This window comes from Gasterosteus aculeatus, chromosome 6 (genome assembly GCF_964276395.1).
Source record: "Gasterosteus aculeatus chromosome 6, fGasAcu3.hap1.1, whole genome shotgun sequence".
Lineage (NCBI taxonomy): Eukaryota > Metazoa > Chordata > Actinopteri > Perciformes > Gasterosteidae > Gasterosteus > Gasterosteus aculeatus.
In genome coordinates, this window is record NC_135693.1 from 1,843,933 (window position 1) to 1,871,880 (window position 27,948).

Genomic DNA, 27,948 nt, shown 5'->3' on the forward strand with positions numbered 1-27,948 from the left:
TAAAGCCATAGAAGAAGAAGAAGAAAAAGAAGCAGCAGCAGCAGCAGCAGCAGAAGAAGAAGAGGAGGAGGAGGAGGGGAAGAGGAGGAGCGGACGCAGAGAAACGCAGGTCAGCCCCGCTGTGCATGTAAACACGGCGATGTCGGAGTCTCCGGACGCCCGCAGCCTCCTCTCCGCCTCCTCGCAGCTCAACCTGACGGAGATGGACGCGGTGAGAGACTCGTACATGTCCGGGTGTCATGGCGCAGACGACAGCGACATGAAGTCCCAGCAGCAAAGTGTCGACAAACCGAGATGGCGCGCGGGGTTCTTTTCTCCGGGTCACGTTATTTATCTGTGCTAAGCTTGATGTTGGGTTCTACTTTAGTGACATATCAAGACGTAAGGAATGGACTCAAGCTATTACAACTTCCTCGATTGATCACGTGATCGTAGTCCAGGATCACGTGGTCATGGAACACCCGATTCTTTTGCCACTGTTTGAAGCGCAGCTAACGCTCCTTCAGTGGGGCGTTCAAGCTCCGTTACTGTGCGTTGTGCCCGACGAACGGAGTAATAAAACGGTTAAATCGAGGATGTTGTTCGTGGTAAATGGGATGTGATTCACGACACAACTTGATCTGGGACAAGATCCGCATGATGATGATCATATCTCAGCACAGGACCACTGTGCAATGGCTCTGGAGGTCCTTTGCCAAGACTCTTACCTGTTCACAGAGCGGCTGAGGTTGCTCAGGTGAAACGTGCAGTAGATTGGGTTCATCCATATTGACTCGTCCACTTTGTTTCTTTTGCATTACATTCCAGAATGCAGTGTTTTTCTAATCTGTCAAAGCTGATCTTTATACTTACAGTACATCTTTACATAACATAGTCACCCAGTCCTCTGCAGACGGTCTGTTGGGACTATCCCGTGGGAATGTTTTTCATAAACATGAAGAACGCATAAAGAGACAAAGAATGCTTTCTATTGCTGTTCTCAGATTGATGATAAGGAGTTTGACATTCCCCAAGTAGACACACCTCCCACTCTGGAGAGCATCCTCAACGAGGTAAGTTCTCCATCACTACTACACTCGCACACGGTCAACAAAACAACTTCAACAACAAAGCTTCTCCAAAGAACCAGGGGTGGATTTTAAACTGGTATATTTTAGACTAATATTATATCAATCATATTATGGTCAGAAGCTAATCACTTCCTGCTGTCGACAAATGCAGTGTAATGTACATTTCACAGTACAGCAGGTCATCCTCACCACTCTCCCTCCTTTTAAAGGTAGTGCTGTAACGCACGAAGGAGGCTCTATAGAACTGGTTCTATAGACTCAAAATTAGCATGGGACAACTGCTTAGCCCCGTTTTGCAGTTGAAATGGTTTAGATCTGCCCGGATAGAGTTTGATCCTCCAGTAAAATAGATTGAAGTTGTTTGTGATATTGAGAAGAAAATCCATCATGAAGGAGAGAACCTTGTGACCGAGCTGCGTTTGATGGATTGTCCTTTCCTTCTGTCTCACTTGTGCGCTGTCTGCAGCTGGAGGATGAGGAGGAGCCTTTTGTGTTGGAGGATACCTGCCTGCTAAACACCGACAACATGGATGCTCACTCCTGTGACACCTCCTCTCTGGCCAGCTCTGACAGCGGAGACCCCGCGCACCTCAAAAGGCGTGAATGCACACGCGCGCACAATGCTCCCCTCTTTGGCATTTATAAAAAAGTCTACACAGATGATATTTCATTCATTGCAAATACAATATGTATTCAAAATGGAGATGTACTACAACAGGTCAATAACGCGACCCCTCTTTGTTGTGTGTTCCCGTGTGAAGGAGGAGGAGGACCGTGGATCTGAATGCCGCCGCTCACGGGTCTGTTCTCCGACACGGCCTGCTGAAGGGCATCTCTGCACAGATCGTGTCCGCTGCTGTAAGAAGAACAACAATTAGGACATAAATGCATTCGTGTATTCAAGCATGACAAAAACAATTCTACATTTCCCTCAGGACAAAGTGGACGCTGGACTGCCAACGGCTATAGTGAGTATTTTTTGATTAGTAGTCATTTTGGTAACACGCTCTTTCTGTGACGGCTTCTGATCTCCACCACGTCGAAGGTGGATTCGCGGTGCAGCGATCGCTTCTATCTGTAGGCCCGTTTTCTAGACGATGCTACCCTGCGTCTTCTGATGTGCACGCAGAGCGCTGGACGCGTGTCCCTGGCGTCCTGTGATGGTCGCTAAGCTGTGCATTGTTTTTGTTCAGACGGTGGCCGGTGTGATTGCAGTGGGGACATCTCACGGTCTGGCTCTGGTCTTCGGTGAGTCCAAACTTGTAAACCTGTAGTCGACTCGTGTTTGAGGTCCTACGCACACGTCTCACAACCAAACAACTGATGGTATAGAACACGTTGTTCCTCCTTTTTCCTTCTTGCTGAGCCTCCCACTGCTCACCAGCGCCCTCTTCAGGACACCGTCTAGTGACGGTCCCCGCTGGCCTCACCTGTCTTTGGGGAGGACACGGTTGTCGGGGCCTTGTGAGCCCTTCCAGATGTGTCAATCACCACTGCTGACAGTTCTGTGTGCTGAACGTCCTGTTTGGTCAGAACGTTTATGTCTTCCATGAGGCTGTTCCGAGTAAAACGTCAAATCTGTGGACAGCCCCCCCCCCCCACCCCTTTATTTACAACACCTAAATATAATTGAACAACAAAACACCGGTAAAACGATGGTGGAACGCTAGTAGGACGCTTTTAAGACACTCGTAAAACATGGTCATCTCTTTGTGACTTTCTGCTGCATCACTTCCCCCCCTCATCACAGACTCTCAGTCCCGCCTCTGATTTATTGATTACCGTAATATCTAGAAAGCGGCGTTTCTCAGCTTTCACAATCCGATTGTGCAAATCGTTAAAGGAGTCACGGTAATTAGAATCCTCCGTGTCACTTTCCATCGCCGGCGAAAGGCTTCGGGTTAAGAGACAGACAGTCCGTCCTCTGCTTCCTGCTATAAGCCCCTCCCCTTTCCGTAAGAGGTTAATGTCGTGTTAAGGATTGTGTGGGCCGAGTAACGGAGGTTAACTCACTAATCGCGTTTCAAAGCGCTTTAGCTTCATTTGAAAGGAACTACAAAGTGACCATTTGAATATCAGTCGCTCACCTTGTGTTACCTCATTTTCTACAAGAATCTCAGATGCTCCTTTAATGAAGAAAACGAGAGTCAGATGGGGATTGTGTTTGTGTTAGACTTGTATGCTAACGTTTTTCCGACGCACGCGCGCGCTTGGCTGAAAGCGTTGTATTTATAACACTTCCACATATAGAATCTCAAATGTCTGTAAGTGTAATAATAACATCCGACACATGATATTTTAATCACGCACAAAATGAAGTTTAACTCAACTAAGTCATATGTAACAATGCAGCGTCATTCAATTCAATGTATGTTGGTTTCCCAAAGTCGCAATCAAAAAAGTCAAATCACATTTTAAGAAGCACCTCTGCAGCTGGTGACCAATTCATTTTATTTTGCATAGCCCACAAATCACACATTACAAATTGGCCTCAAAGTTGCTTTACAGTGCAACATCCTCCGTACCAAAAGCTTCACATCGGCGCAGGAGAAACTCCCCCCTTTAGCAGGGAGAAAGAAGGCAGAGGAGGGATCCCCCTCCCGGGATGGACAGGGCGCCATTGAGCAGCAATTCCCGTCATCCTGCGACGTGGCAGCTACAGGAGGATTAATACATGCCAGTGTCACTGATGTCCACCCTGAGGACGGCTTCGCCGCTGTCGGACATGGAGGCGCTGACCACGGCGTAGTCCCCCTCGTAGGAGACGCTGGAGCCGTCGGCCTTGGCTCGCGCAAAACAGGTTTCACTCCCATTGTACATGAGGTCATACAGGTCGTAATCGCAGCTGCTCCCCCTGTCAAAGATGCCCACGGCGAGCCAGTTGGAGTAGAGGTTCCGGTCGTAGGGCACGGAGAACATGACCGCCACGGAGTGGCTGTAGTCGTACAGCTCGGCGTTGAAGAGGTCGTAGGTGAAGACGCCGACGGCCCCGGTGGCGCTGCCGCTGGTCTTGTTGAACAAGGCGCTGGCGTTGGAGTAGGGCGCCACCACGGGCGGCAGGGGGACTTCGCAGCAGCCGCTCTCAGTGAACACCCTGAACACGGGACGCCACGTTGAAAAAGGCAAAGCAGACACGCAAACGCGGCCCTCTGTTCACTTCGCAGGCCACCGTTTTAATGAAAAAGAGCGTAAAAAGATGTGCAGGCCACAAAAGAGCAAAATATACTTTTTTACCACCCCGGCATCTGTTGCTGCTGCTGTGCGTTACAGTGTGTGTGTAGTGTTTGGTCCTGTTTACATTTATCACCTTAATATGTCAGACATACGAGGAATTTGAATTCGGTTGGTGCGTAGCGGCAGACTGGACGACAACAGAGCACGAGGAATAAAATAAAACATAATGCCGTGGGTTAGTTCAAAAGCAAAGTGCGGCAGCGAGCAGGAAGTGAGGTGTGCAGTGTGAGTACTCGGTGTGTGGAGAAGCGGTGCGTGACCTCGGGTTGGAGAGGGTGTAGCAGCTGGAGTTGTTGTTGATCTCCACGGAGCAGAGGCGATGAGGCATTGTGACGGAGCGCGGTGGCTGGGACCTGGAGACACATTTCATAACTTCATAGCTGGGTGACACTCATTGTGGTCTCCACCGCTAAAGCTCTTAACATCCCCCCCGTGGCTTGAAGGAGAAGTAACGGTATCATACACATAGTTCCCATGTTGTAAGGAGGTTGTGTCTACACACACCATCCCCCTGTACAGCGTAATCGAGGCTGTGTTTTTTTAACCGGTCCTGGCTGGTGCCAAGCACAAGACGGCAAAGCAAGTTGCAGATAGGTAGAATTATAGCGGGTGAAATAAACAAACCAATAAACTGAACGAATGATTCTATTTGGGCGGGCCGCCACAAATAAATGGAAAACAGCGATAGCTGCTGTGTTTTCTCTGAAGATTCACGAGGAGTCACATTAAGACAAGAACCCCCGACTTCATGAGCTCGCCGGTCGCGCTGCAGCCACAGTGCGAGTAGACTAATAACTAATAACTAGCATGACCGACACGGCTGGTCTAAGGTTTATTTAACTAAGGGTTCAGACATCACTTTACATCTGCTCATAATAAAATAAATGTATCTGGATAAACTTCAACTTGTTAATTCCATAACAATCAATAATCAACCTGATCAACGTGTACTTATTTGGCATACTTTACTATATGCTAATTAGAACAATTTATTGATACTATTAAGTTTTTAGGTTTGACTATTAGTAATCTGGACACAAAGCCGCAGCTGATGTGTAAAGTAAATAAATAAACACACTTACCAATAGTCCTATTTCATTTTTTCTGAATAGCAAATTACGACAACGCGACACCGCGTCCCATTCAGACGTACCTGGTACGTATCCACCCGCTTCGAAGAAACCAGACGCAGGATGTGGTGGTCAATGCGTTACACCACCTTTTATTGACCTTCAGGCACCAGGTGACTCCCTCCTTATCTCCTGTCCAGTATCTGCCCCCCCCCCCCCACCTGGCCCACACCTTATCACCGGGAGTGGCCTCGCGTTCACGTCAACGCTCAGCCTTTTGTTTGAACCTTTCCACAAAAGGTGTCCACTGTTTGTCCATGGCGTCCCCCAGGAGGGCAGGGACTGCTGACGCCACGAGTCTGAGCAGGAACGATACGCTGATGGAACGAGGCGGCGAGATATCGCCTCAAAGCGAGAGCCAAGACGAGCACGGACAGAATATGGTTCCTTGTGGAGGAGCTTGTGATTTGATCCCTTTTGATTGAAGGATTTATGGCCCTCCCCCCCCCAATAAAAGACCAAGTGTTTCTATCAGCAGGCGTATCAGTAATCAGTAATAAAGTAGAGTATTGTTTGCAGTAATCATTAGAATGCGTCAGCGCTCGCTGTGTGACTGCAGCAGTTTCATAATACACGCTTGTTGTTTCATCACGTGAAGATCTGATGCCCAATATCACAAAATCCTACCGTAAGCGTGGAAATGATCCACAATGTAATGTTAAAGGAGCCGGTTTCATAGTCAAACCCTTATTAGCTTGTTTCTCTGTCAGCGTGGAGGCGTTTTAGTTGGCGGATTCATCGCGTTCCATTCCATACTGGTTGGGTGTATTAATGGTGCAGAGCGAGTGTAGGGAGCTGGTCTCCATGATGTTTGTGTCAAACAAACAAATGTCAAGTGTCAAATGTAAGCGGGAAGTTGTTGAGGGAGGTTTGCTGTAGCAAGGGAGGAGTTTCTCCCATGACAGACACACATGCAGTCTGTGCACGGAATGAAATCACGACAACATCAAGCGACTTCCAGGTGTCCCCTCACACATCAGACACATCTGCTGCATTTACAGTGTGCAGCACTTGCAACGTGGGATTGATTTGGTTTTACGCCACTTCAGCGCTTCACAAAAACAAGTCCAGCTCTCAAATAACCGAGCAAATCTCACCCTGGACCCAAACTTCAAATGATCTGAGCAATAACTATGCTTTAATCTTTCACTCCATGTTAATTTCATTTTGCACCACTTGAGCTTTGTCCAATTCACACCGTTACAGCCCATTATTGTCTCCATCTCCTTCTCTCTTAGCATGCTAATCTTTCCCAACATATCAAACCCTGATGCACCTGTCAGGTTTTTTTTGAGAACAACAACCCATTTCTGAAAAAACGACAGGCGTCAATCAACACCCCCTGTACGCTGCCATATGGTCGGGCCATTGTTGGGACAGAGACACACGGCGCGTGAGAGAGAAATGCTTCAGTTAGTGACAACGTCCTCTGAATACTGTCATGTTTGCACGCCGTGCATTATACGGTCTATGGTTATGAACGGTTCTCTCACTCAGCATGGTCTATAGTGTGAGGAGGTCTGGTACGATCAACCAAAATCTGCTCGCTAAAAGCAGAATATTATTATTATTATATTATAGGAATGTCACAACTTCTATGGGAAATGGTGAAAGATGCAACGCGGCGTGTCTCTCAATGTGCTGTTGGTGTGTTGGGGGAGCAGGGCTGACCCATGTCTCTTTATATTGCTGACATGATGCCTGCACAGGAAAAGGTATGGACCCCTTGTCAGATGGCCCTGTGATGCTTAATGTGGTTCGTTCTGGATGCAACGCGGCATTTTAGTTTGGCCGAGCCACATCCGTGCATGCTTTATGCTTTTTGCTTTTTCATCTGGTGATTTGCAACTAGCTTCTTTTTCTTTTCTTGCATCTCCTCATGTGTTGCTAATGTGTTTTTCTGTTTTAGTTTTATACACCATCTACACCTTTTCCAAGACTGACAAACGCTTTCAACTTCCTCTTCCTTCCAAGATACCAACCAGGCTCTGCGGCTCTGTCTGGGTACCAAGGCAACGGGGGCGGAGTTTGGAGCCGTCTCCGCCCTCAGCATCAACCACGATTGCTCGCGGCTCCTCTGCGGGTTCGCCAAAGGGCAGGTACGCATGCCTGTGATCACATTCCATTAGGGTTCATCGGGGTTCCTTGCTGAGGGCTCCAGTTCAGCACATCGTGTTGTTTGCTCAAAGGCGGCTGGGCCTGATGTGGGCGGGCGGAGCTCAGAGAGCTGATGGTCTTGTTCTTGTATGAACTACTATAGAAATGTGCTAATTGAGAAGCAACGGTTTGCACATCAAAATACTTGGTGTGAAATAATTTCACAGGCAAACAAAATGGAAAACGTGTGATCACTTGTGGTGTAAAAGGCTGAAATGTTGTTTTATACAGTTTGTCTCGGTTGCTTTGGCTCATTTTCTTCTGGTGCAATTGTCAAAATGATTTCCTGGATGCTTGAAAACCAACTTGGCTAAATGAAGTAGAGGAAGTGAGGACTGGTAGATGAACCAAACCCCCAAACTGCTTCCCGGGCGTTGTAGAACTGTGGAACGTCTGCATCTCCATGAACATGTGAAGAAAAGACGAGAAGAAGATAAATGCATTAACAATAGTTTTTTTTAGAGGCAAACACTTTTTATGTATCCGGCATTTTCATTTTTCCGATAAACAAGCTCCTGCATGACATATATGTTAATGTAGCTTAAGCCAATTATCACAAACTAAGTATGAAAATGATCAATGCCAATGAAATACATTGTACATTCAATGAAAAACCATTTCATCATTAAACTTACCAATGGTATTTCTTTCAGCCTTTGTTATGAAGCCTAATCCTGTCCAATCTAATTTCATTATATTAAATATCAGAATAACCTTCTTCTTCTGTTAAATTCTTAACAATCTGCCTTTTGTGTGTCTGTCTGTCTGAATGATTAGATCACAATGTGGGATTTAGCCAGTGGGAAGCTCCTGAGAACCATCACTGATGCACACCCGCCGGGGACGGCTATACTGCACGTGAAGGTACACACACACACGCACACACACACACACATATCACCATCTTCCATTCAGCCCCCCGTTGAGGAGCGCGTGGCTGTATGCTGTCAACACTCTCTTTGTACACTTGCTCGTCCCACACACTTGGGAGTTGGATCCCTCATTCTGATGAACGTTTTGTGTCTTTAGTTCACAGACGACCCGACTCTTGCAGTGTGCAACGACAGTGGAGGGTCCGTCTTTGAGCTGTCGTTCAGGTAAATGACTTTCAAGGTCCAACAATAAAAATCACAAATAAGGGCTTTAACGTCTGTACACATACAACATCCTCTGTCCCGAAAACCCCTCACATCGGCACAGGAAAAACTCCCCAAACAATGTGGGAAAAGGGTAAGAAACCTCAGTGAGAACGTCAGAGGAGGGTCCGTCTCCTGATGGACAGACTACAATGATGTCATGTGTACAGAATGAACAATGTAGAAGATGAACAACACATTCAATTCCTTTAACGCAAATGATTCATATATTGTGAGTAGTAAGCCGGCCCCCTGTCCCCCGTGTCTCCAGGAGGGTGATGGGGATGCGGTCCTGTGACTCCCGATGTCTCTTCAGTGGTTCGAAAGGAGAAGTGTGCTGCATTGAGCCGCTGCGGGCTCCTCCAGACTTCAGAGACCACCCCATCACCCTGTACTCGCTGCTGGCCATGGCCTCTCTCACCAAGGTACGCGCACCCGCCAGTGGCCCTGTTTCTAGCTGCCGGCTCAGCAGGTTGTTAGCTGAGCGAGGCTTGTTAGCAGGGCCGGCCTTTAGTGTCCTGTGTCTCGACGCCGCCGCTCTGTTTCGCTCTGATGTTTCTGTCTTTTGTTTTCTTTACCAGATTCTGGTCATTGGACTGAAGCCGTCTCTGAAGGTCTGGATGACTCTGCCCTACAGCAAGGTCTGTGTACTCCTCTGCATGTTGATGCTGGCTCAATTCTTTGCATGCCGTGGGACTCTGCAACAGTTGTAGCCGTTTTTTAGCATAAGATTGGCATGGATGTGCTGACTGGATACTATTGACAAATCAAGGTTCATTTATTTCTTGTTTTTTTTATGCGCACCATTCGCGTTCCTGAATGGAATAATTAGTGTCACAAATGATAGTTGCCGTGCTGTTGATGATGTCGGGTTCTGGTATTTTTTTCACAGGAACAAAGCACCATTACGTGGCGTTCACACATTCAAGCCCCTGCAAATTATCATCATTATTAATATTATCAGTAACTCTTTCTGAAGAATCGACACACACAATCTCTTCTTCTGCGGGTTTAATGGGCCGTGTCACTGAACACGTTGAGCATGTCACACTATGGAAAGCACACTTTCCTTTTTACATCTACTGTATGAGCATTTGGAACATCAGTTCACGAGACTAAATATGAACTAATGACGCGTTGTCTCTCACCAGTCGGATCCGGCCAGTGTTCCTCAGCTCGCCTGGCAGTTTGTTCCCGTCCAGAAGACCGTCAACCCAATCCTGGCTTTTTGTAAAGGAGATTCGGTCCACTTCCTCCTGGTATTTACTTCTGCTTCAACTACCCGGATCCACAAGCAACACACCGGTTTATATTTCTAAATGTCCACTGGAGGGAGACGACCGGTGCATTATAGTAGTGGTTCTGAATGTTTTGACGGACAAAGACCCGTAAGCTCGACAGGGAGAGAAGTGGGCCAAACGTAACTGCCTCAAAGGCCCAATTGAGGGAGGTCTAGTTGTAGGATTTGTGTAGAAGATGCTTACATGATGTCTACATGCTACTGCTTCTACAGTCTTTTAGTATTAGAACGCTTCCGTCTGTGCTGTGGTTGTTGGTTCAGGTGAAGCAGGAGGAGACGGGGACCATCCATGTCATCAAGCAGAAACAACTCCACCTAAGCTGTGACATCATCAGCCTCAGTGTAAGAACCCAAACCTTTTCTGTAGAGGTAACGACGTCTTTGGTCCTCCTCCGCAGATCCAAATATTCTCACGTGCGCCATGTTGTTCTTGAGATTTAGTTTGATGGAGTAGAGCTGTCCGTTTGTCTTCACCTCGATGCTAACCAGGCGAACACGGAGTGAACTTTGTCCTCTGTCTCTGCAGTGGATCAACAGTCGTACGCTGCTCCTGGTGGACAGCCGTGAGAAGCTGCAGGTGGTGGACCGGCCCAGTCAGGAGGTGTTGGAGACACTTGACTTGGAGCAGGTGCAGCTGGTCTATAACAGCCGACATTTCAAATCGCTGGCAACTGGAGGGAACGTCTCCCAAGCTCTGGTGAGAGAGGACAGGATCAGAGTCCAAACTCATTGGGTCAGAGGCATTTTACAGTCTTCACTTTATAATGATGCTGCTAATAAAAATAGGCTCTACTTACTTTTTACTTGCCTTTTAAAGAGCGACAATATGAAATGTAATCGCACCAATGAGGCTCACAACTCCAGCAACAAGAATATTTTTTACTTTTGATTAGAAAGTATTCACAGCGCTTCACTTTTTCCACATTTTGTTATGTTGCTGTTTTATTCCAACATGGATTCAAATATTTGTTTTCCTCCTCTGCACACAACACCCCATGATGACAAAGTGAAAACGTTTTTGGGACAGAAATAAAGCACAAAACTATAACATGTACACAAGTATTCACAGCCTTTACCATGACACTCAAAATTGAGCTCGGGTCCGTCCTGTTTCCACTGATCATCCTTGAGATGTTTCTACAACTTGATTGGAGTCCACCTGCTTTATTCAGTTGCTGACATGCCAGGCACACACCTGTCTATAGCACATTGACAGCACATGTCAGAGCACAAACCAGCAGACCTCTGAGACAGGATCATATCGAGGCACAGATCTGAAGACTGTACAGAAACATTTCTGCAGCATTGAAGGTCCCAATGAGCACAGTGGCCTCCGTCATCCAGAAATGGAAGAAGTCTTCCTAGCGATGGCCGCCCAGCCGCACTGAGCGATCGGGGGAGAAGGGCCTTACTCAGGGAGGTGACCAAGAAGCCGATGGTCACGGTGAAAACAAACAAAGACCTCTGGTCTGATGGAACTCAGATTGAGGTCTTTGGCCTGAATGCCAAGCGTGGTGTCTGCAGGAAGCAGCCCCTGCTCATCTGGCCCATAGCATCCCTACAGTGGAGCGTGGTGGTGGGGTGTTCTTCAGCAGGAGGAACTGGGACACTAGTCAGGATGGAGGGAACGATGAACGCAGCAATGTATCCCCCTCCGGCCTGATGGAACCGGAGAGGTTCTGCTGAGAAGAATGAGAGAACCCGCCCAGAAACAGGTGTGCTGAGGTGGTAGCATCAGACTCCAGAAGACATGAGGCTGTGAATGCTGCCAAAGGCAGGGGATGTGAATACTTTTTCGCTTTATTTTTAATAAATTAAATAATCTTTTTCATTTTCTCATTATGGGGTGTAGAATATTGAGGAAACTAATGAATTTAATCCAATTTGGGTCACGGCTGTAACATAACAAGTGCGTTGTGAACACATTCCGGATGCACTGAAATATATCAAATGAAGCCGTCGTTGACACGTTGGCGACTGCTGATACTCCTCTTCAACACCCGACATCTGCTAACGCAACCGGGCCTGCGATGCTCTGCTGATGCAAAGACGACCTGCCAGCTGACACCAGGCTGGTGTCCCGTTGGCCGACGGGGACCGGATGCGGTTTTATCAGAGTATCTGAATAAAAGCTCTGGCTACTTTGCCGCTTTTATACCCTTCAGAGGGAACGGAACGTGAAGACCGATACGTAGAACCATCTGAAATCCTGATCTGCAAGGTTGTTCATTTGTAAAGGGATCTGAGCAGATTAGCCCCCATATCCGCTCTCGAGTTGGACGGCAGTAACCCAAAATCTTCCAAAGAAGCAGTAATATTGGCAGGATCCATTCATTTCTCTCTCTATACGATACTGTGCTTCTGCTGGTCTGCATCACCGTGTGTGTCTGTCTTCCAGGCCTTAGTGGGGGAAAAGGCCTGCTACCAGTCCGTGTCGAGCTACGGGGGACAAATAGTCTATCTGGGCACCAAGGTACTGTGTGTGTGTGTGTGTGTGTGTGTGTGTGTGAGAGACTGACAAGATGCTATTTTTATTATTCCCGGCATATTATCAACAAAACATGCACCAGACACAACCCCCCCCCCCCCCCCCCCCTCCCAATAACAAGGCTGCTAAAGAAGTCATTAAAATAAAAGTAATTCCGAACAATACCACCAGTGACAGACCGATCATCCCTCCAGTAGGGACACGAGTTAGATGGTGCTTTTACTTTGAGAGCCTCGTGGCAGAATGAAACGGGGGGGTGAGTATGTGTGAGTGAGTGTGGCGTGAATGGAATTCAGCGGCGTTCATACGCGATCTTCTCTTGTCTTGCAGTCGGCTCACATTATGACCCTGAGGAATTGGAGAGAGGTACGTTTGAGCCTGTGGCTGTAACGTCGCACATCTACGTATTTAAACGTCATTTTCTTTCACGTTTTATTGCTACCAAATGCTGATGTCATTTAAACAATCACAAGTATTTGTCCAACCAGTTTCATAGTTGCTTGTGTGCGATTTGAACACTTGTTTGGTTGATGGCAAAAGGTTGAGTTCATCACATCCTCCAGATAGTTACCTTGGAAACCGTCTGCCAAGGACAGCGAGGCCACTTTGTCTCTTAAATGGGAATTGGTGTTGAAACCAGCTCTGCCAACAGTGATTCATTTGCACACGACAGAATGTGTGGCGCATCACACGGAGGATACAGACACACAACCACCTCGTTGACGTTTACACAAACATTAATGAGTGTCTCGCGTCCACTGAGCTTAACACGGAACAGAGAAACACAACTTTACCTTCAATTGCACCACTTACCGGTCTTTAACGCTACATGTCATCATTCACACTCTGATCTGACACCTGTCAATCAGTAGCTAACATTCACGCAGCGTAGTCACAGCCAGCGGGGCTATTCGGGTTAAGTGTCCCTTCCCAAGGACGCGTGGACATGGGCGCCGGGGATGAAGCCGCAGAGCCTGTGATTGAAAGACGTGTCTCTGTGTCTCCGTGTCTCCGTGCGTCCAGCGCATCGACTGCCTGCTGAAGCAGGAGCATTTCGTGGAGGCTCTCTCTCTGGCCTGGTCCTTCCACGAGGGAGCGGCCAAAGCTGTGGTCGGTGGGTGGAACGCATGTCAGACATCCAGCAGCCTCCGTGTGGCCCGGGTCCTCGTCTATATCCCTCTTCATCAGGGGGTCAACACCCCCCTCGCACTAAAAAACCTGTTTAGACGGCGGATCCCTCCATGAGGATGTGATAGATTCCACGTTTAGTAGTAGTTCAACTACTGTATTCATGAAGGTCAACTGTCTTCACTAAGAGTTAGCTTCATTATCATGATTTAAATTCAAACACAATACTAGAAAATTGTGTTAGGGTTAGTTGCTCACAAACAACACAAAAATACACTATGTACCTTCATTAGAACACATAACTAAGTAAGAGCGTCTGTAAAAGGCTGCATTAAAAAGTATAGAGACAATCTATACATGAACAAGTTAAGAACCTGGTGCAGAATAAAGCTTTTGGTCGTTTTAGTTAATGTGATGCTTTATGACAACGGTAATATTCAGTCATGTTTTCATTCATGTTCATGCAGCACGCAAAATATATGATAATATGTGATTGTTGCATGATGAAAGTAACGCGTGACATGTTTGTTTAGGCCTGTTGGGCGATCAAATGAAAAAGAAGGGAGTCGTAGGTGACAAGGTGAGAACGGGAACCCGGTCTTCTGTGTTGCGCCTGCGGGGAGCATTGAGCTCCAACATGAACCACTTCCTGTGTGTGCAGATGGTAGAGATCCTTTTCCAGTTTGCAGACCACGCTTTGAAGAAGTGTCCAGAACAAGGCAAGATCCAAGTGATGGAGCAGCACTTCCATGTAAGCCTTGTCGGCCTATAGATGTGATTACATCTAAACACTGTGGGTGAATTTAAAGAATACAGCTTTGCCATTGAAAATATCATGTTTATTTATTTCCCTAATTAACATTTTATCTCGTTTTTTTTCAGACTGAAATTATGTGGGGCGTATATTTTTGTAGCAATCAGTGGCTGAATTAGTTTTTTTCACATTCCATTAGGTAATAACGGCAGATAATTTAATAGCCTTTCAATACATATACATCTTTCTTTATTACTTTTAATTATAACATCACAGGTCATTTAGCTGACGCTTTTATCCAAAGCGACTTACATTTTTAACCCGTGGCTTTTTACATTTTGCCCGCGGAGCTATTAGGGGTCAGGTGTCTTGCTCAGGGACACTTCGACATGACTCGAACCGGGACTCGAACCACCAACCTTGTGGTTGCCAGCGCTCCCTCTACCCCTGCGCCACAACGACCCCTTTAATGCAGCTTGCTAGAGTTTGGTGGCAACTCAATTTGCAATTGAAACTATTTAAATATTCGGCTGTTTTTAAAGTCATTAAACTAGAAAACGGAGCTCGGCGATGAAAGAATCTGGCAGCACTGACTTTGTTGCCTCTCAGGTCGAGGCCTGTTGATGCTTACTGGTCAGCAGTAGCGTGTTGATTCAGGTTTCTGTGTGTGTTCAGGAGGTGGTTCCCGTCCTGGTGGATTACTGCCTGCTGCTGAAGAGGGCGTAAGTCTGCATGCTTTCATCGAGACGTAAAGAGGACGCACCATAAGGCGTCATGGACGGCAGGAAGAATGCTGATTGGAGCTCTATTTGTTTTCATCATGGTGTGTGTGTGTGTGTGTGTGTGTGCGTGTGCGTGTGCGTGTGTGTGTGTGTGTGTGTGTGTGCGTGTGTGCGTGCGTGCGTGCGTGCAGCGACCTGATGTTCAACCAGCTGTATGCTCAGCTGGGGGAGAACACGGTTGCTAAGGGCGTCTTTCTGGAGTCAATGGAGTCGTACATTGTTGCGGACCGTCTTGGTCACCTCACCACGCCCATCATGAGGGACCTCCTGGCCCATTACCATAGCAACGGAATGATGGACAGCCTGGAGAGATGCATAGTCCATCTGGATGTGACCAGTCTGGACATTCAGCAGGTGTGTTTGTAGACTGTAAGGAGTGTAAAGAATGGCGACCAGCAGCCAGGACGAATCCCTCTCCTTATTTCCACTGGTATCGTTTCCAGTAAACGTCTTCTTACCGTTTGAAGGTGGTTCAAGTGTGTTGGGAGAACCAGCTCTACGATGCAATGATCTACGTCTTCAACAGCGGCATGAATGACTACATTACACCGATGGAGGTGAGCGCTCCACCGGATGGTCGTGTCATCATCTGAGACTTTACGGTGCTTCGCTCGGGTTTCTTCACTTCTAAAGCAATTCTTGTATGGATTTAAAATGAGCTTTAAATGGTGCTGATACGTCATACTTCAATTCAGCAAAGAAACACAGTGATGTCATACAATCAGCAGGTCCCCGTCTGCTTCTTTTATTGCTCATATTAAATATCATGTAATATAATTTAACAGGAACTCCACAACAGGTCCGAAACAATATCTATAATAATTGTTACTCCATGTTTTTATTTCAGAAACTCTTTGCAGTGATTGGCCCACAACTTAGAGCGGGGAGGAGCCTAAAAGGTCACGCCACACAGCCCACAGTTCATAGCACCAAACATTCTTAAGCAACTCTTTTAGCATTTGAAGTTTTAAAAAGTACACTAAATCCTTCACTCTGCTCATTTTCTTCTGGCACAGACGAGGAAGTGGTGATGGGAAACAAAATTCTGGTGTACATAAGGTACATTATCACACAGTCGACCCCTCGATGGATTGATACCTGTGGCATACATACACATAAATGACATGTAATACATTAGAGCAGGGCTCCCTTTGAGAACACAGGGACAAAGTACCCCCACCAAAATAAAAAATGGAACGCATTGTAATATATAAACTCCATAAAAACTAACTCAAGTGCACCTGTGTTAAAAGTGATTTTGTGTGTGTGTGTGTGTGTGTGTGTGTGTAGCTGCTGTCTGGCAGGAAGGGCGTATCCACTGGGAGACATCCCTGAAGATCTCGTGGTTCAAGTCAAGAACCAGGTATCTGAAGTCACAACGGCACAATCTGACCAGCGTGTGAACACAGAAGAACCATCTTACTTGAATTTTCACACTGACATTGACTTATCATAACCAGCGCTTGTGTAACAGATGATCTTTGTTGTTGTTGTTGTTGTTGTGCTCCTGGCGGATTTGGTGCGTCCGGTTCCTTGAGACAGCTTCGCTGTTCTTGACGCTCTTTTCATTTATCCACATGTGTGTTGGGGCCGATGCTGGGGGGGGGGCTGTGTTTGTGGTCACCAGCCATCACACTACCACTGCGCTGATGCTGCGAGTGTGTTTCTGCGCTTCAGGTGTTTGAGTTCCTCATCCGTCTCCATTCGGCCGACTCGCTGGAGGAGGAGGAGGTTTTCCCGTTTATTCGCACACTCCTCCACTTTGATTCTCGCGAGTTCCTCAATGTCCTCGCCATGGTGAGACGCCTTCACATTGTTTCAGCCGCCGCACTGGTCTTGTATGACTCATTCATTTTACATATCTTGAGCCTACGACGTGAAAGGTGACGTTAGCTTCGGTCAGTTTGAAAGGTGCGTTTGTTGTCTCCTTTCAGACATTTGAAGACTTTAAGAATGACAAACAGGCCTTGGAGTACCAGCAGAGGATAGTGGACATCTTACTTCAGGTAAAATCACAGAAACAATTCAATGTTCTGTTGGAGGTGAAGACATCACGGATCACAGAGAGAAGCTCAGTACTCTGGACATTGACGGCTTGGTTGGCTGAGGGGCTTCATGTCAACACAGTCTCTGATCTCGTCCCTGTTATTGGAGACAAAAATCACTGCTATTTATATAAAAGATGTGTCCTTCTGGTTACCTAGGTGATGGTGGACAACCCAGACTTTACTCCATCCCAGGTGGGCGGGCTCTTCACGTTTCTGGCTCGCCAGTTGGCCAAGCCAGACAACACGCTTTTTGTGAACAGGAAGCTCTTTGATCAGGTAACCGATCCGATCCCCCGGACACCAGGGTTTCGTTCTAGATTATGTGACCGGGATCATTTCGCTGAGATCTGGCGTCTCGTACGCGCAGGATAAAGTGCAGGCAAAGCTACTGCAGGGGTCCGGGTTCGTACGGTCCACTGGTCCATTGGTCAAAACGTGTGTGAACCCCGATGGGTGCACAAGCAACGGGAAACTCAACATATGGCGTTCATTTATAAAGCAACGCAGTGAAGCATGCAGCAAGCACAGGGTCCCCTCACTGTTTGACCCTTTCCTTTCTGGTAGCAGGGTCACGCCTGCTTCTCCCACCGACTGATTCATTCATCGTTCATTCATCTTACAAATAGTGTCACATTTACCACAACGTGTCGCACATGAATAACAATTCTTCAAAGTGGTGTATGTCCTTTGGAGGGTAGTTTTCCATGTTCAAACGGGTATTTTTTACATTTTGGTAAATAATATAACTCAGATCTTGAGAAGAAACCTTTATGCTTATTGCACCTCAACTGTGGTTCCATTCCCATCTTTGCTCTTCCTGTCGTCCCAGGTTCTGGAGTTCCTGTGTGGTCCAGACGATGACTGTAGACACACTGAGCGGCAGCAGGTTAGACCCCCCCCCCCCCCAACACACCTCTCCGACTGTCGTCCTTTTGGTTTCAGACGATGTCCTCACGTCCCTGGCTTCTTTCTGGCCCGTCTGCAGGTCTTGCTGGAGCTGCTGCAGGTGGGGGGGGTGGTCCAGTTCAATGAGGGCCGGCTGTTGACTCTGGCAGAGAAGGCCAAGTTGTGAGTACTGACCCTCTGCTACCTTTGCATGCTTTTCTCTCTGAAGTGTGAGTGTTAAGAGTAACATTGTTTCAAATGCACAACTTTTTAAGGGTTGTGATGTGACATTATTGGTCCAACCGTAGTTCCCATATTCCCAGTCCCACATTTCACTCTCGTCCCCAGCGAGCCTCAAACTGTCTGCCTGCTGTTTGATGCTGTCAGCTTTCTCAAACCAAGCAGTACTTTGGACGTGTTTTTCCATATAACAAAAACAATTCTGAAAGTGGCTGAAATGCTCCATGGAGAAGAATGGAAGTGACAATTGTTTGACGTAATGTTGTCTGTTTATCCCTATGAGAGACATCTTTTACACACAGTTATGTGATGAATACGTATATAATTTATTGATGATTAGTACACAGTATATACATATTAATATATATAAAACGTGTAGATTATACGTCACGAGCATTATTCTTATTACATTTGGTCATCCTTGTTTTCCCTGCAGCTACCAAATCTGTGAACTTCTTTATGAAAAGAAACATTCATATGACAAGATCATTGACTGCTACCTGAGAGACCCCCTCAGAAAGGTACTGTAGGACTACAGTTCACATCCAGTAGACCATACGTGTATTTGGATGATATTTGTTCAATTTGAATCTTGGGTTCTTGGGTGTGTCAGTTATGATGACAAATGAAAGTTGTCTCTGTAGCAGGTAGCCTGGCTGTGTGGGGCGAGCGCTTTATTTCAGTCCTGTTGGCTATTGTTATGTACTCTGCAGAATCAAATAAAGCATTACAAGTGTGTGTGTGTGTGTGTGTGTGTGTGTGTGTGTGTGTGTGTGTGTGTTCGTGTGTGTGTGTTCGTGTGTGTGTGTGTGTCAGGAGGAGATCTTCAGCTACATCCACAACTTGCTGTCGATGCCCGGCTACGGCCCCGAGGAGAAGCAGACGGTCCGGGACAAAGCGCTTCAGCACATACAGGTCAGAGCAAACGTCAGACGATTCCAAAGCAGACGTCTTTATTTCTGCTCACTGTGGGAGGAAGACGGTTCTTCTCCACACCGGACGGTGTCTCAAGGCACCCCCAGAATACATGGCCCCAGAATACATGGCGCGTGTTGTCAATCATGTTCCAGGAGTTATCCTGACCTCTTTAACATCATTTAGTCAATGGATTTACAATCAGGAGTCACAAAACATGTATTACCAAAATATGTCAGACATTCAAGGAATTTGACTTTGCTGTTGGCGCGTGACATCAGACAAGACAATGGACGACAAGACGGATAAGACGACATAGTGCAAGAGGAATAAAATACAATATAATGCTATGGGTTAGCATATAAGGCTATGTGTTAGTTTAGAAATAAGTGAATACAGTCCAGCAGAACAGAAAGTGCATGTGAGTGTGAAGGGAGTGATCCTCCCACAAGGTAATTATATATATATTTTGAGTACCTATTTTTTGAATCGAGACCATTTAGAAACACAAGGTGTGGATAAAGTAGGACATGATCCGGCATCCAACCCGAACCCCTAACTCTACCATACAAACCCCTCAAAATGTGCTAACAGGAGCTGGTGACCCTTGACCCCAGCAAGTCTGCTGACCTGGTGGTTTTTCACTTTGCCAACGAGGTGCAACAAATCATCAGCAAGCTTCAGGTAAGGTTATTATAGATCTATTTTGTCTGGTAATATTGGTACTGACAGTCTGGCTACATGCTTATGCTACAAGCTAGCACAGATGTACTAACTGAAGTGTAAAAACAATAAAACAAATCTGTGCTTCCAAGCTACAGCGTGTTCAGATGGGTTTATGTTTGGATTCATCCTCTCTCTCTCAAATCAGTTAAATTCATTTCCATTCAAAGGGCTTTAACGCGTATGATATATACACACATAAGTAAATCTCTCTCTCTCTCTCTAGGATGACCAACTGCTCTTCCAGTTCCTCAGATGCCTCCTGGAAACACGGTCTGCTGCCTCACTCCTCCCCAATTCTGCCGCTCTTTCTCCCTCATGTTCCTTCTCACTTCTCGTCTGCTCCGTCATACAGGCAAGGCCCTCACTTGGGGACCACCCTGGCTCTGGAACAGGACCTCCATGAGCTTCTGCTGGACTTAACGTGCCGCTTTGGCCCCGAGCAGCTCCTGCGCTTCCTCCACACCTCCCAGCACTACAGGCTGGAGGAGGCCACGCAGGTAGGATATTCCACGTGTTTTTGTACAGGAGTTGCGGGAGGTGTAGGAGGAGTGCACCGAACTGTGGTCGTGGAGCTACCAGCTTTTGTGAGCGCATGTGCTTCTCTCTAGATTACGCAGAAGTACCACCTCAACGAGGCTACCGCATATCTGCTGGAGAAGAAGGGAGACGTTCATGGAGCGTTTGCTGTCTTGTTAGAGGTAGCGGTCATCATTCACTGGATTACTTAATGACCGAATCATTCTTACTTTACCGATTGTATGCACATTTCACCATCATTGACAGAGACTGAAGGAAACACTAAGTCGCCTCACGGCTGAGAGTGAGAGGAAAGCTGATGGAGGAGAAGGAAGGTGGGATGAAGAGGAGGGAGACGGTGCATCCTCACTGACGCGAGTAAAGGACTCGCTGAATGACATCATTGTCTTATGTCATCGGAACTCTGACAGCTTCTACCAGCAGCAGAGAGAGGTGTGTGTGTGTGTGTGTGTGTGTGTGTGTGGGGGGGGTTGGGGGGGGGCTAGGGGTGATGTTGACACGCCTCCTCATTCATTACTTTTTCTTCCAGGTTTTGTGGTTTCCACTTCTGGAGACCATGATGGCGTCTCAAAAGCGAGTGAAGGGGCTCAATGACGATCACACGTTTGAGGGTAAACACGCACACTTTTCCTTCACTGAAGCCACCTCACTATTTTACTGTAGCGTGAGAAATCAATTCATTTTTAATTAAAGAAAGCTACGTATTTCACATATTCTACTCTGACTAGTATAAATGTATAGACAAAGAGTAAACGTATAACAATGTCATTGTTTAACAGAAATGGATGAGGTCCTTGTATCATGTATGATACCACCTAAGTAGTATGTTCATTGATGCTGACCATGCTGTTAATGAGGTGTGTGTGTGTGTGTGTGTCTCAGTGCTGAAGGAGCTCACAATGAAGGTGCTCAACTGTATGAGCAGCTTTATCTCCCTGCCTGCCATCATCCAACGGATACTGAGGGTGTGTCAGCGGCTTTTCTTTATACTGCCACTTAAAAGGGAGCAAACAAGTTTCTTGTTTCTTTGGCAGTGTACATTAATAAAACATTCCTGTTATTAGCCATGGTTATTTTTCATCTGTAGTCTCTGGGTTGTTGTTACAAAGTCACGCAAGTTATGCATCGTTACCCTTTACAAAGTAGGCGATAGAATAGAATAAAAGGAGATAAAATGAATATAAGCAGAATCATGAAACCACACATACCAAGCAAACCAATTAGGGATAGCTATGTGCATTATAAACACAGACTAATGACGATGTCAAAAGCACAACAAGTTAAAGTCGTGTGTAAAATATACAAGCCAGTCTGACGCAGCTAAACAACAATAAAACACTGCAGACAAACAGGTGACTGCAGACAGACGAGTGACTGCAGACAGACGGGTGACTGCAGACAGACGGGTGACTGCAGACAGACTGGTGTCTGCAGACAGGCGGGCTACTGCACGCAGACGGGCGACTGCACGCAGACTGCGACTGCAGGCAGACGGGCGACTGCAGACAGACGGGCGACTGCAGACAGACGGGCGACTGCAGACAGACGGGTGACTGCAGACAGACGGGCGACTGCAGACAGGCGGGCGACTGCAGACGGGCGGGCGACTGCAGACGGGCGGGCGACTGCAGACGGGCGGGCGACTGCAGACGGGCAGGCGACTGCACACAGACGGGCGACTGCAGACAGACGGGTTCCCTGAGGAATGGCTAATTCCACTAACTGTATCCTGATGTGTTGGTGTGTGTTACTTAAGGGGAACCTTTCTGCTGTGTATAACGCTGTTTGACGCCTGTCAGGACCCCGTCTATGGGAAAGGGAAGCTGGCAGAGATCCAAGGCCTCATCCTGGGCATGCTGGACACGTTTAACTATGAACAGGTCAAGTGCTGTTTAAATAATACACTAAATGTACAATCTTTGTGGTTGACAGGGGAAGTAATGCTGTGTTTTCTGTTTTAGACTTTACTTGAAACAACCACTAGTCTTCTGAATCATGACCTCCATTGGTCCCTCGCTCACCTGCGCGCTGCCGTCACAAGGGGACTTCACCCACGACAAGACTTCTGTAACATCTGCCTCCAGCAGTACAAGAGGAGGCTGGACTCTGCTGAGGAGATCATTGTGTTCAGGTACCACAGCAGAGGTGTTCGACGCGTCTGGCTTCTGTCTGTCTGCTTTTTCACTTCATGAGATATAAAAGGGAGAAACCTTCGAGAGAGAGCGAAGGATCGCTCCATCAGCGCGATGGATGTCACACGTAGTAACGTGTAACTTCCCTACAATATTTTTACTTTTTACAAACAGTTGCAGTGAAAGGGGGGGGGGGTTCTACCAAATATGTCACATCACATGAGGAACCGATATCGTGTGTGTTTGTCTCTTCAGCTGTGGCCACCTGTACCACTACCAGTGCCTGCAGCAGAAGGACTCCGCCTGGGGTCCGACTGCAGAGCTGCCACAGCGCTGGAGCTGCTACAAATGCTCCTCCAGCCAAGGGGGGAGGGGCGGGCCTTCCAGCGAGCCGCAGAGAGGCCGCAGCACGTCCCTGGCACAGGTGTGTGTGTGTGTGTGTGTGTGTGTGTGTGTGTGGATGGACATGAGGGACTACATATTAGATGAAAGGATATATTTCACATTCAATGTGTTGTGGTGAAGATGCCCTTTGCAGAGTCTGCTCCCAGCTTTGATACTCATGAATTCATCATTCAGGTCTTAAGACACTGGATTTAAAGGGAACTGACCCCGTGCCTAACAAGCTAATCTCCAAACATCTGCTTTTTGAAATATTAGGGCTATTTAATTATAATGTATTTAGAAATATGGACAGAGAGACGTAAATGAGTGTTTTCAGAGGAGAAGACCACAGAGTTGAAATCTATTCATTTATTAATTGGACAACTCTAACTCGTAGTCCAGTAGTGGTACCACAGTACTACAGATGGAATATCAGCTGCCCATCGATCGTATATTTGGGGCCATGAATTTTGATATTGGGAATCTCCAAATCCCATCTCTCTCAGGTTGTTGTTTCAACTACTGTCCGTCACACATGGTGTTCAATCCCACAGCACCAGAACAGCCGTCATTACGGGCTGCTTATCGCGCCCATACGCCTCGCAATTAGGGAGGAATCAGAATAAGAGAACAAGGCTTCACGTGTCATTTAGCTGACGCTTTTATCCAAAGCGACTCACAATAAGTGCATTTCAACCATAAGGATACAAACCCAGACGAACAAGAAACAACAAAGTGCAATTTCATCAAACAAGCCCCCCTCTGATCCCGATCCGCTCCTCCTAGTTCTGCTGCGTGTTGTGGGGTCATTGTGCCGTTGAAGAAAGGTCTTCAAACCAGTTTGAAGGGCTGCCTATGAGGTGGCTTGGGATGAAACTCCATAAAGTCCTCTCGTGATACAGCGGCGGGTGTTTGTTGCTCCAGTGCTGCTTGTAATCTAAGCGTTCAGTGGCGTTCACTGTCCTCTCTGCCTCAGACCCGCGTGACATCACTGCACCATGACGCAGGAGCAGAGGCTCGCAGGAGGAAGGTAAGCCTTTGTTCCGCTCGCCAGCTTCCAAATGTATGTTTATCTGCAGTAACCTGATTACTATTATTAGATTGTTATGTTTTCTTCTCGTTGGCATTCTGTCTTAACTTGAAAAGGTCATTTACATTCAGAAAGTTGAAATAAGGGAAAATACCAACATTTATTCCGATGACATAAAAAGTCTTCTGAAACTAGGATCCAACTGATAATGAAGTGGAGTTTCATTTGAAACGGGGCGAGCCGGAGTACATAAAGTGTGATAGCAACATCCTGGTTATTGTCAGGCGGGTGACTGACAATAACATGGCGAGGGAAAGAATCCAAATGCAAACAGTCCAAGCTTCGTGGCATGGATAGCTAGAGTAAATAAAGGTAACTGAGAATTCCCGTTGCTGGTGAACAGCAACAGAGCAGCTGAGAGCAGCTGAGATTAGCTGAGATCAGCTGAGAGCAGCTGAGATCAGCTGAGAGCGGCTGAGAGCAGCTGAGAGCATCTGAGAGCAGCTGAGATCAGCTGAGAGCGGCTGAGAGCGGCTGAGAGCATCTGAGAGCAGACTCCAGCCTGCAGGGCTCAGAAGACTGGACAGCAAAGGGACAAAGCAATGACGACTGTGTGGAAATGAGCGAGCATGCATTGTGTTTGGTCTTCCCATTTACGCTGAGACGACATCATGCTGGTTTTGTGTTGTCGCCCAGGTGTTTGTTAATACAACGTTGGACCTTCAGCAGCAACAGTCCTGGGATCAGCTGCGGTGTTTATACCGAGGACCATCCAGGGTAAGGGCTCAGAACTTGATGCATGAATAGCCGATTAGCCGCATTACGGACGTCACCAACTGTTTGTTGTTGCAGACAGCTCAAAACATGGCAATAATACACGTGGCCGTAGTGGTTTAAACCCTGACCTGGACCCGAGCTGATTTATGCCACATCGTGACTCAGGACTCACAAAAAGGCTCCTCTGTGGTCTGAAGGTTATCTTGCATTTAATATTCGGAATCACCTTAAAAGTTTGTATCCATACGCAGGAAACACAAAGAGGGGATGAATATCATGTATATGAAATGTAATTAATAAATATATTATCCAAAGATATTTCTAATCTTGCAGATAAACATGGAAACAAGGATAAAGTTACTGTGTGTTTCTCCAGTCGCGATAATGTCTTCAAGTTCATGCTTTAAGCTTCATTAACATCGGCCCGATCTGCACAAGGATGCACTAACATTATGTCGCCTTTACCCTTTGTAATAAAGTCTTTTAGCATTTTCTAGCGCAGGATACTGCTACAAGGTCCTGCTGACCCTCGTGTATTTAAATCATCCCTTCAAGGTGCATAATCCTTTCAAACCGTCACTCGGTTCTCCGGGTCAGTAAACAGTGTTGAAGTCTGGGAAATGTTGTTGGTATCCAGTCATATGGGCACCCTAGGAAATGACAGCCCCGTGACAGTGTGCCAGACTGATGATTGACATGTGCATGGGGGACAGTAGCTCGGCGGTAGAGGATCGGCGGTTTGATCCCCCACTCAGCGGGACCCAAAGTAGCGCCGGTAGTTGTGTGTGAATGTTGTGCGAATGATTCAATAGTTGTGCTGGCAGGTGTCTCTGTGTGTCATCAGTGTGGGTTCAATGCAATTCAGTTCAGTACCTTTCCCACTGGCCTTGTGTGCATGTGTTTTCTTTCATAATGACAGACCAGACCTAATTAGAATCTAAGATGTGGGCGAAATGAATGACCGATGATATGAACACCTGGAGCAGCATTACATGCAGATGTGATACACATGGGAAGCAGTATTCTGCATGCTGATAGCATTATGCCAACTCAGTCAATTAGAGCACATATGTCAAACTCAAGGCCCGCAAGCCTAATACGTGGTGGAATTATCTTGTGGCCTGCAGGATAAAGGCTGTCAAAGTTAACGCGTTGATCTATGAGATTATTGTGGTCGAGATGAATGCAATACAGTATTTTTCAGTTAGATGGGAGAGACGGAGACGGTGGTTGAAGATGGAGAGATCGTTTTGCATTGGAAGTAAAACAAAGAGTAGAACTGTGCAGAGGAATCCCTCCAGGTGTCAAACAGAAGGGGGACGAGTGCAAACAGACCACTTCAGACCATGGAGCATGTTGCTAGCTGCTAGGCTACTTCCATCTCCACATCTACCCTGCAGAGGACCACCACTGTGCCCCTGAGAGACAGGGGGCTGGAAAACGTCCTGGCTGAATGTGGGGAGATCGTTGGCACTTCAGACACAGCCGTCATATGATGGAGAGCTGAGAGCAAAGAGTCGCTTGTTCAACACGTTCAAATGTGTGGAGTGTCTAAAATACACACTTTCTAAAGTGATTACGTGTGTGCGTGTTTTTGCTTCTGTGGGAGGCAAATAGAGACATTGTATGACTGACGTTTTTTCCTCTCTGCTCCACCAGTTGTCCATCCTCACAGAACTCTCCCACTGCCACAGCAGTGACAAGACGGGGCTTCTGACGGCAGCCCAAACCGGACCGGATCATTTCACACTCAAACTGTCCCCCCCACCCTTACTGGAGGAGTAGCAGCATGCCTGCTTGTGGATCACTGGAGTTGGTCAGAGGACGTTCTTCTGATGGTCCCAACCTTCTACATGCATGTGGCACAGTCGTTTTCCATCGTTCTTTTGTTGGGAGACACCTACATTGTTTAAAGCCTTAAAACAAACGTTTTGATATTAATAATAATTGCTCACTGTGATTCTTCTGTGTAGCTTTGATTCCATTGTTTGTGTATCACAGCTGGTTCAACCACTTCGCTTGGTTCGCATGTTGGTCACAGGATGTCAAAAGCTGAGTCCCGTCATAGATGCAAAGAATGTTGTAACGTTTATTTCGGCGACGGAATGATTCTGTTTGAACTAGTAAAAATATCAAGACTCTTTTACATCTCGTATTTCACAAGATGAAATATGCATCTTTCATGGGGAATGTCGGGGACTTCCTCTGCAAATGAAAGTTACTTTTTGAAAGTTTGGGATTTCGAGGAAACCTACCAGAGGGCGGAGTGTCATGGTGTGATGCTTAGAGCCACTGACAAAGGTGTAAGAGACCAAACCAAACACTTTAATAGTGAATGCAGCTATTTGCACCTGCCTACTGTCCCATGAGGTTTCAACACCCATAACAAGTAATTAGCTTTTTACTACTAGCTAGTACATTTGACTCTAATAACTGATCTTTAGATGTTCTCAGCAACCCAGAGCACTGGAAATCAACTTCAACAGGCACTTTTTGCGATGAAAGCCTTTGATAGACACTTTGACAACCAACTTGAAATTCCTAAACGAACTTAAGACTTCATTTAGACATTTCAGTTAAAACCACTTCATTCTATTTTCTTTAAGGAACGTTGAAGTTGAAGTGCATCTGTTGATGATATTTTTCTATCAAATACCGCTCGAAAAAAAATAACTGAGTTATGGTAGTAATACTATAGCAGAGTTAGAATTGAAGGTACACTAATACCGTGTAAGTGTACTTTGCAAAAACAGTAAGTGGTGTTCACAATCGCACCCTAACGTTTCAGTTCAATTGTTTACCTGAAACCTGTCAGCTAATCCGCTAATCCTTCTATTTCTTTTGAGAAATTCCTTTTTCCTTCACGTGGACCTGAGGGGTCTGAAAGGTCCAGGGCGGTTCAGAATCATTTTGGCTTGTAGCTCCAGAGGCCGAGGCCATGCAGACCGAGATACTCTTCTCCATTCCTGACTTCAGCCTCTTTTATTGTATGTTGTTCAATAATGGCACTGAGCCCAGACAGGAAAATACATTCCACCCTGTTGCGTCATCCTAGAAGGTGAGTTGGCCCGTTCACCCCCGATAGGATAGTGGAG

At 46.6% G+C, this 27,948-nt stretch overlaps 2 protein-coding genes across 5 annotated transcripts; one reads left to right on the forward strand and one right to left on the reverse strand.

Moving 5' to 3' along the window:
* On the forward strand, window positions 1-26,994 carry vps8 (VPS8 subunit of CORVET complex). 3 transcript variants are annotated; one of them, XM_040178351.2, is made up of 45 exons: window positions 1-211; window positions 984-1,052; window positions 1,537-1,667; window positions 1,832-1,928; window positions 2,006-2,038; window positions 2,264-2,318; window positions 7,409-7,533; window positions 8,369-8,455; window positions 8,621-8,688; window positions 8,999-9,152; window positions 9,309-9,368; window positions 9,879-9,986; window positions 10,289-10,369; window positions 10,554-10,724; window positions 12,426-12,500; window positions 12,846-12,881; window positions 13,539-13,629; window positions 14,177-14,223; window positions 14,305-14,394; window positions 15,073-15,119; window positions 15,311-15,533; window positions 15,647-15,736; window positions 16,027-16,078; window positions 16,196-16,238; window positions 16,470-16,542; window positions 16,857-16,976; window positions 17,114-17,185; window positions 17,384-17,503; window positions 18,057-18,113; window positions 18,213-18,295; window positions 18,789-18,873; window positions 19,169-19,267; window positions 19,862-19,951; window positions 20,217-20,263; window positions 20,346-20,490; window positions 20,602-20,691; window positions 20,777-20,962; window positions 21,060-21,141; window positions 21,413-21,495; window positions 22,330-22,410; window positions 22,492-22,661; window positions 22,918-23,086; window positions 24,023-24,076; window positions 24,773-24,853; window positions 26,513-26,994. In XM_040178351.2, the coding sequence occupies exons 1-45, from the start codon at window positions 140-142 to the stop codon at window positions 26,636-26,638; spliced, it is 4,218 nt and encodes a 1,405-aa protein (XP_040034285.2). In that variant the 5' UTR covers window positions 1-139; the 3' UTR covers window positions 26,639-26,994. The 3 variants fall into 3 exon arrangements, with proteins under 3 accessions (XP_040034285.2, XP_077960743.1, XP_077960744.1); XM_078104617.1 differs by having other exon boundaries at window positions 14-109; XM_078104618.1 differs by lacking the exons at window positions 1-211; window positions 984-1,052; window positions 1,537-1,667; ... (1 more) ...; window positions 2,006-2,038; window positions 2,264-2,318 and adding an exon at window positions 7,016-7,149.
* LOC120820502 (DELTA-sagatoxin-Srs1a) lies at window positions 3,478-5,579 on the reverse strand. 2 transcript variants are annotated; one of them, XM_040178353.2, is made up of 3 exons: window positions 5,458-5,579; window positions 4,565-4,657; window positions 3,478-4,164 (listed from the first exon to the last, which is right to left on the reverse strand). In XM_040178353.2, the coding sequence occupies exons 2-3, from the start codon at window positions 4,630-4,632 to the stop codon at window positions 3,738-3,740; spliced, it is 495 nt and encodes a 164-aa protein (XP_040034287.1). In that variant the 5' UTR covers window positions 4,633-4,657; window positions 5,458-5,579; the 3' UTR covers window positions 3,478-3,737. The 2 variants fall into 2 exon arrangements, with proteins under 2 accessions (XP_040034287.1, XP_040034288.1); XM_040178354.2 differs by having other exon boundaries at window positions 3,499-4,164; window positions 5,387-5,490.
* Window positions 26,995-27,948: the final 954 nt, after the last annotated feature.

Coding starts and splice junctions, on each gene's coding strand:
- vps8 (XM_040178351.2), top strand. CDS start 140: ATGTCGGAGTCTCCGGACGCCCGCAGCCTCCTCTCCGCCTCCTCGCAG. Junction 12,882..13,538: donor CCCTGAGGAATTGGAGAGAG/GTACGTTTGAGC, acceptor CCGTGCGTCCAG/CGCATCGACTGCCTGCTGAA. Junction 15,534..15,646: donor CCAGTCTGGACATTCAGCAG/GTGTGTTTGTAG, acceptor TACCGTTTGAAG/GTGGTTCAAGTGTGTTGGGA.
- LOC120820502 (XM_040178353.2), bottom strand. CDS start 4,632: ATGCCTCATCGCCTCTGCTCCGTGGAGATCAACAACAACTCCAGCTGC. Junction 4,165..4,564: donor TACACCCTCTCCAACCCGAG/GTCACGCACCGC, acceptor TCCCGTGTTCAG/GGTGTTCACTGAGAGCGGCT.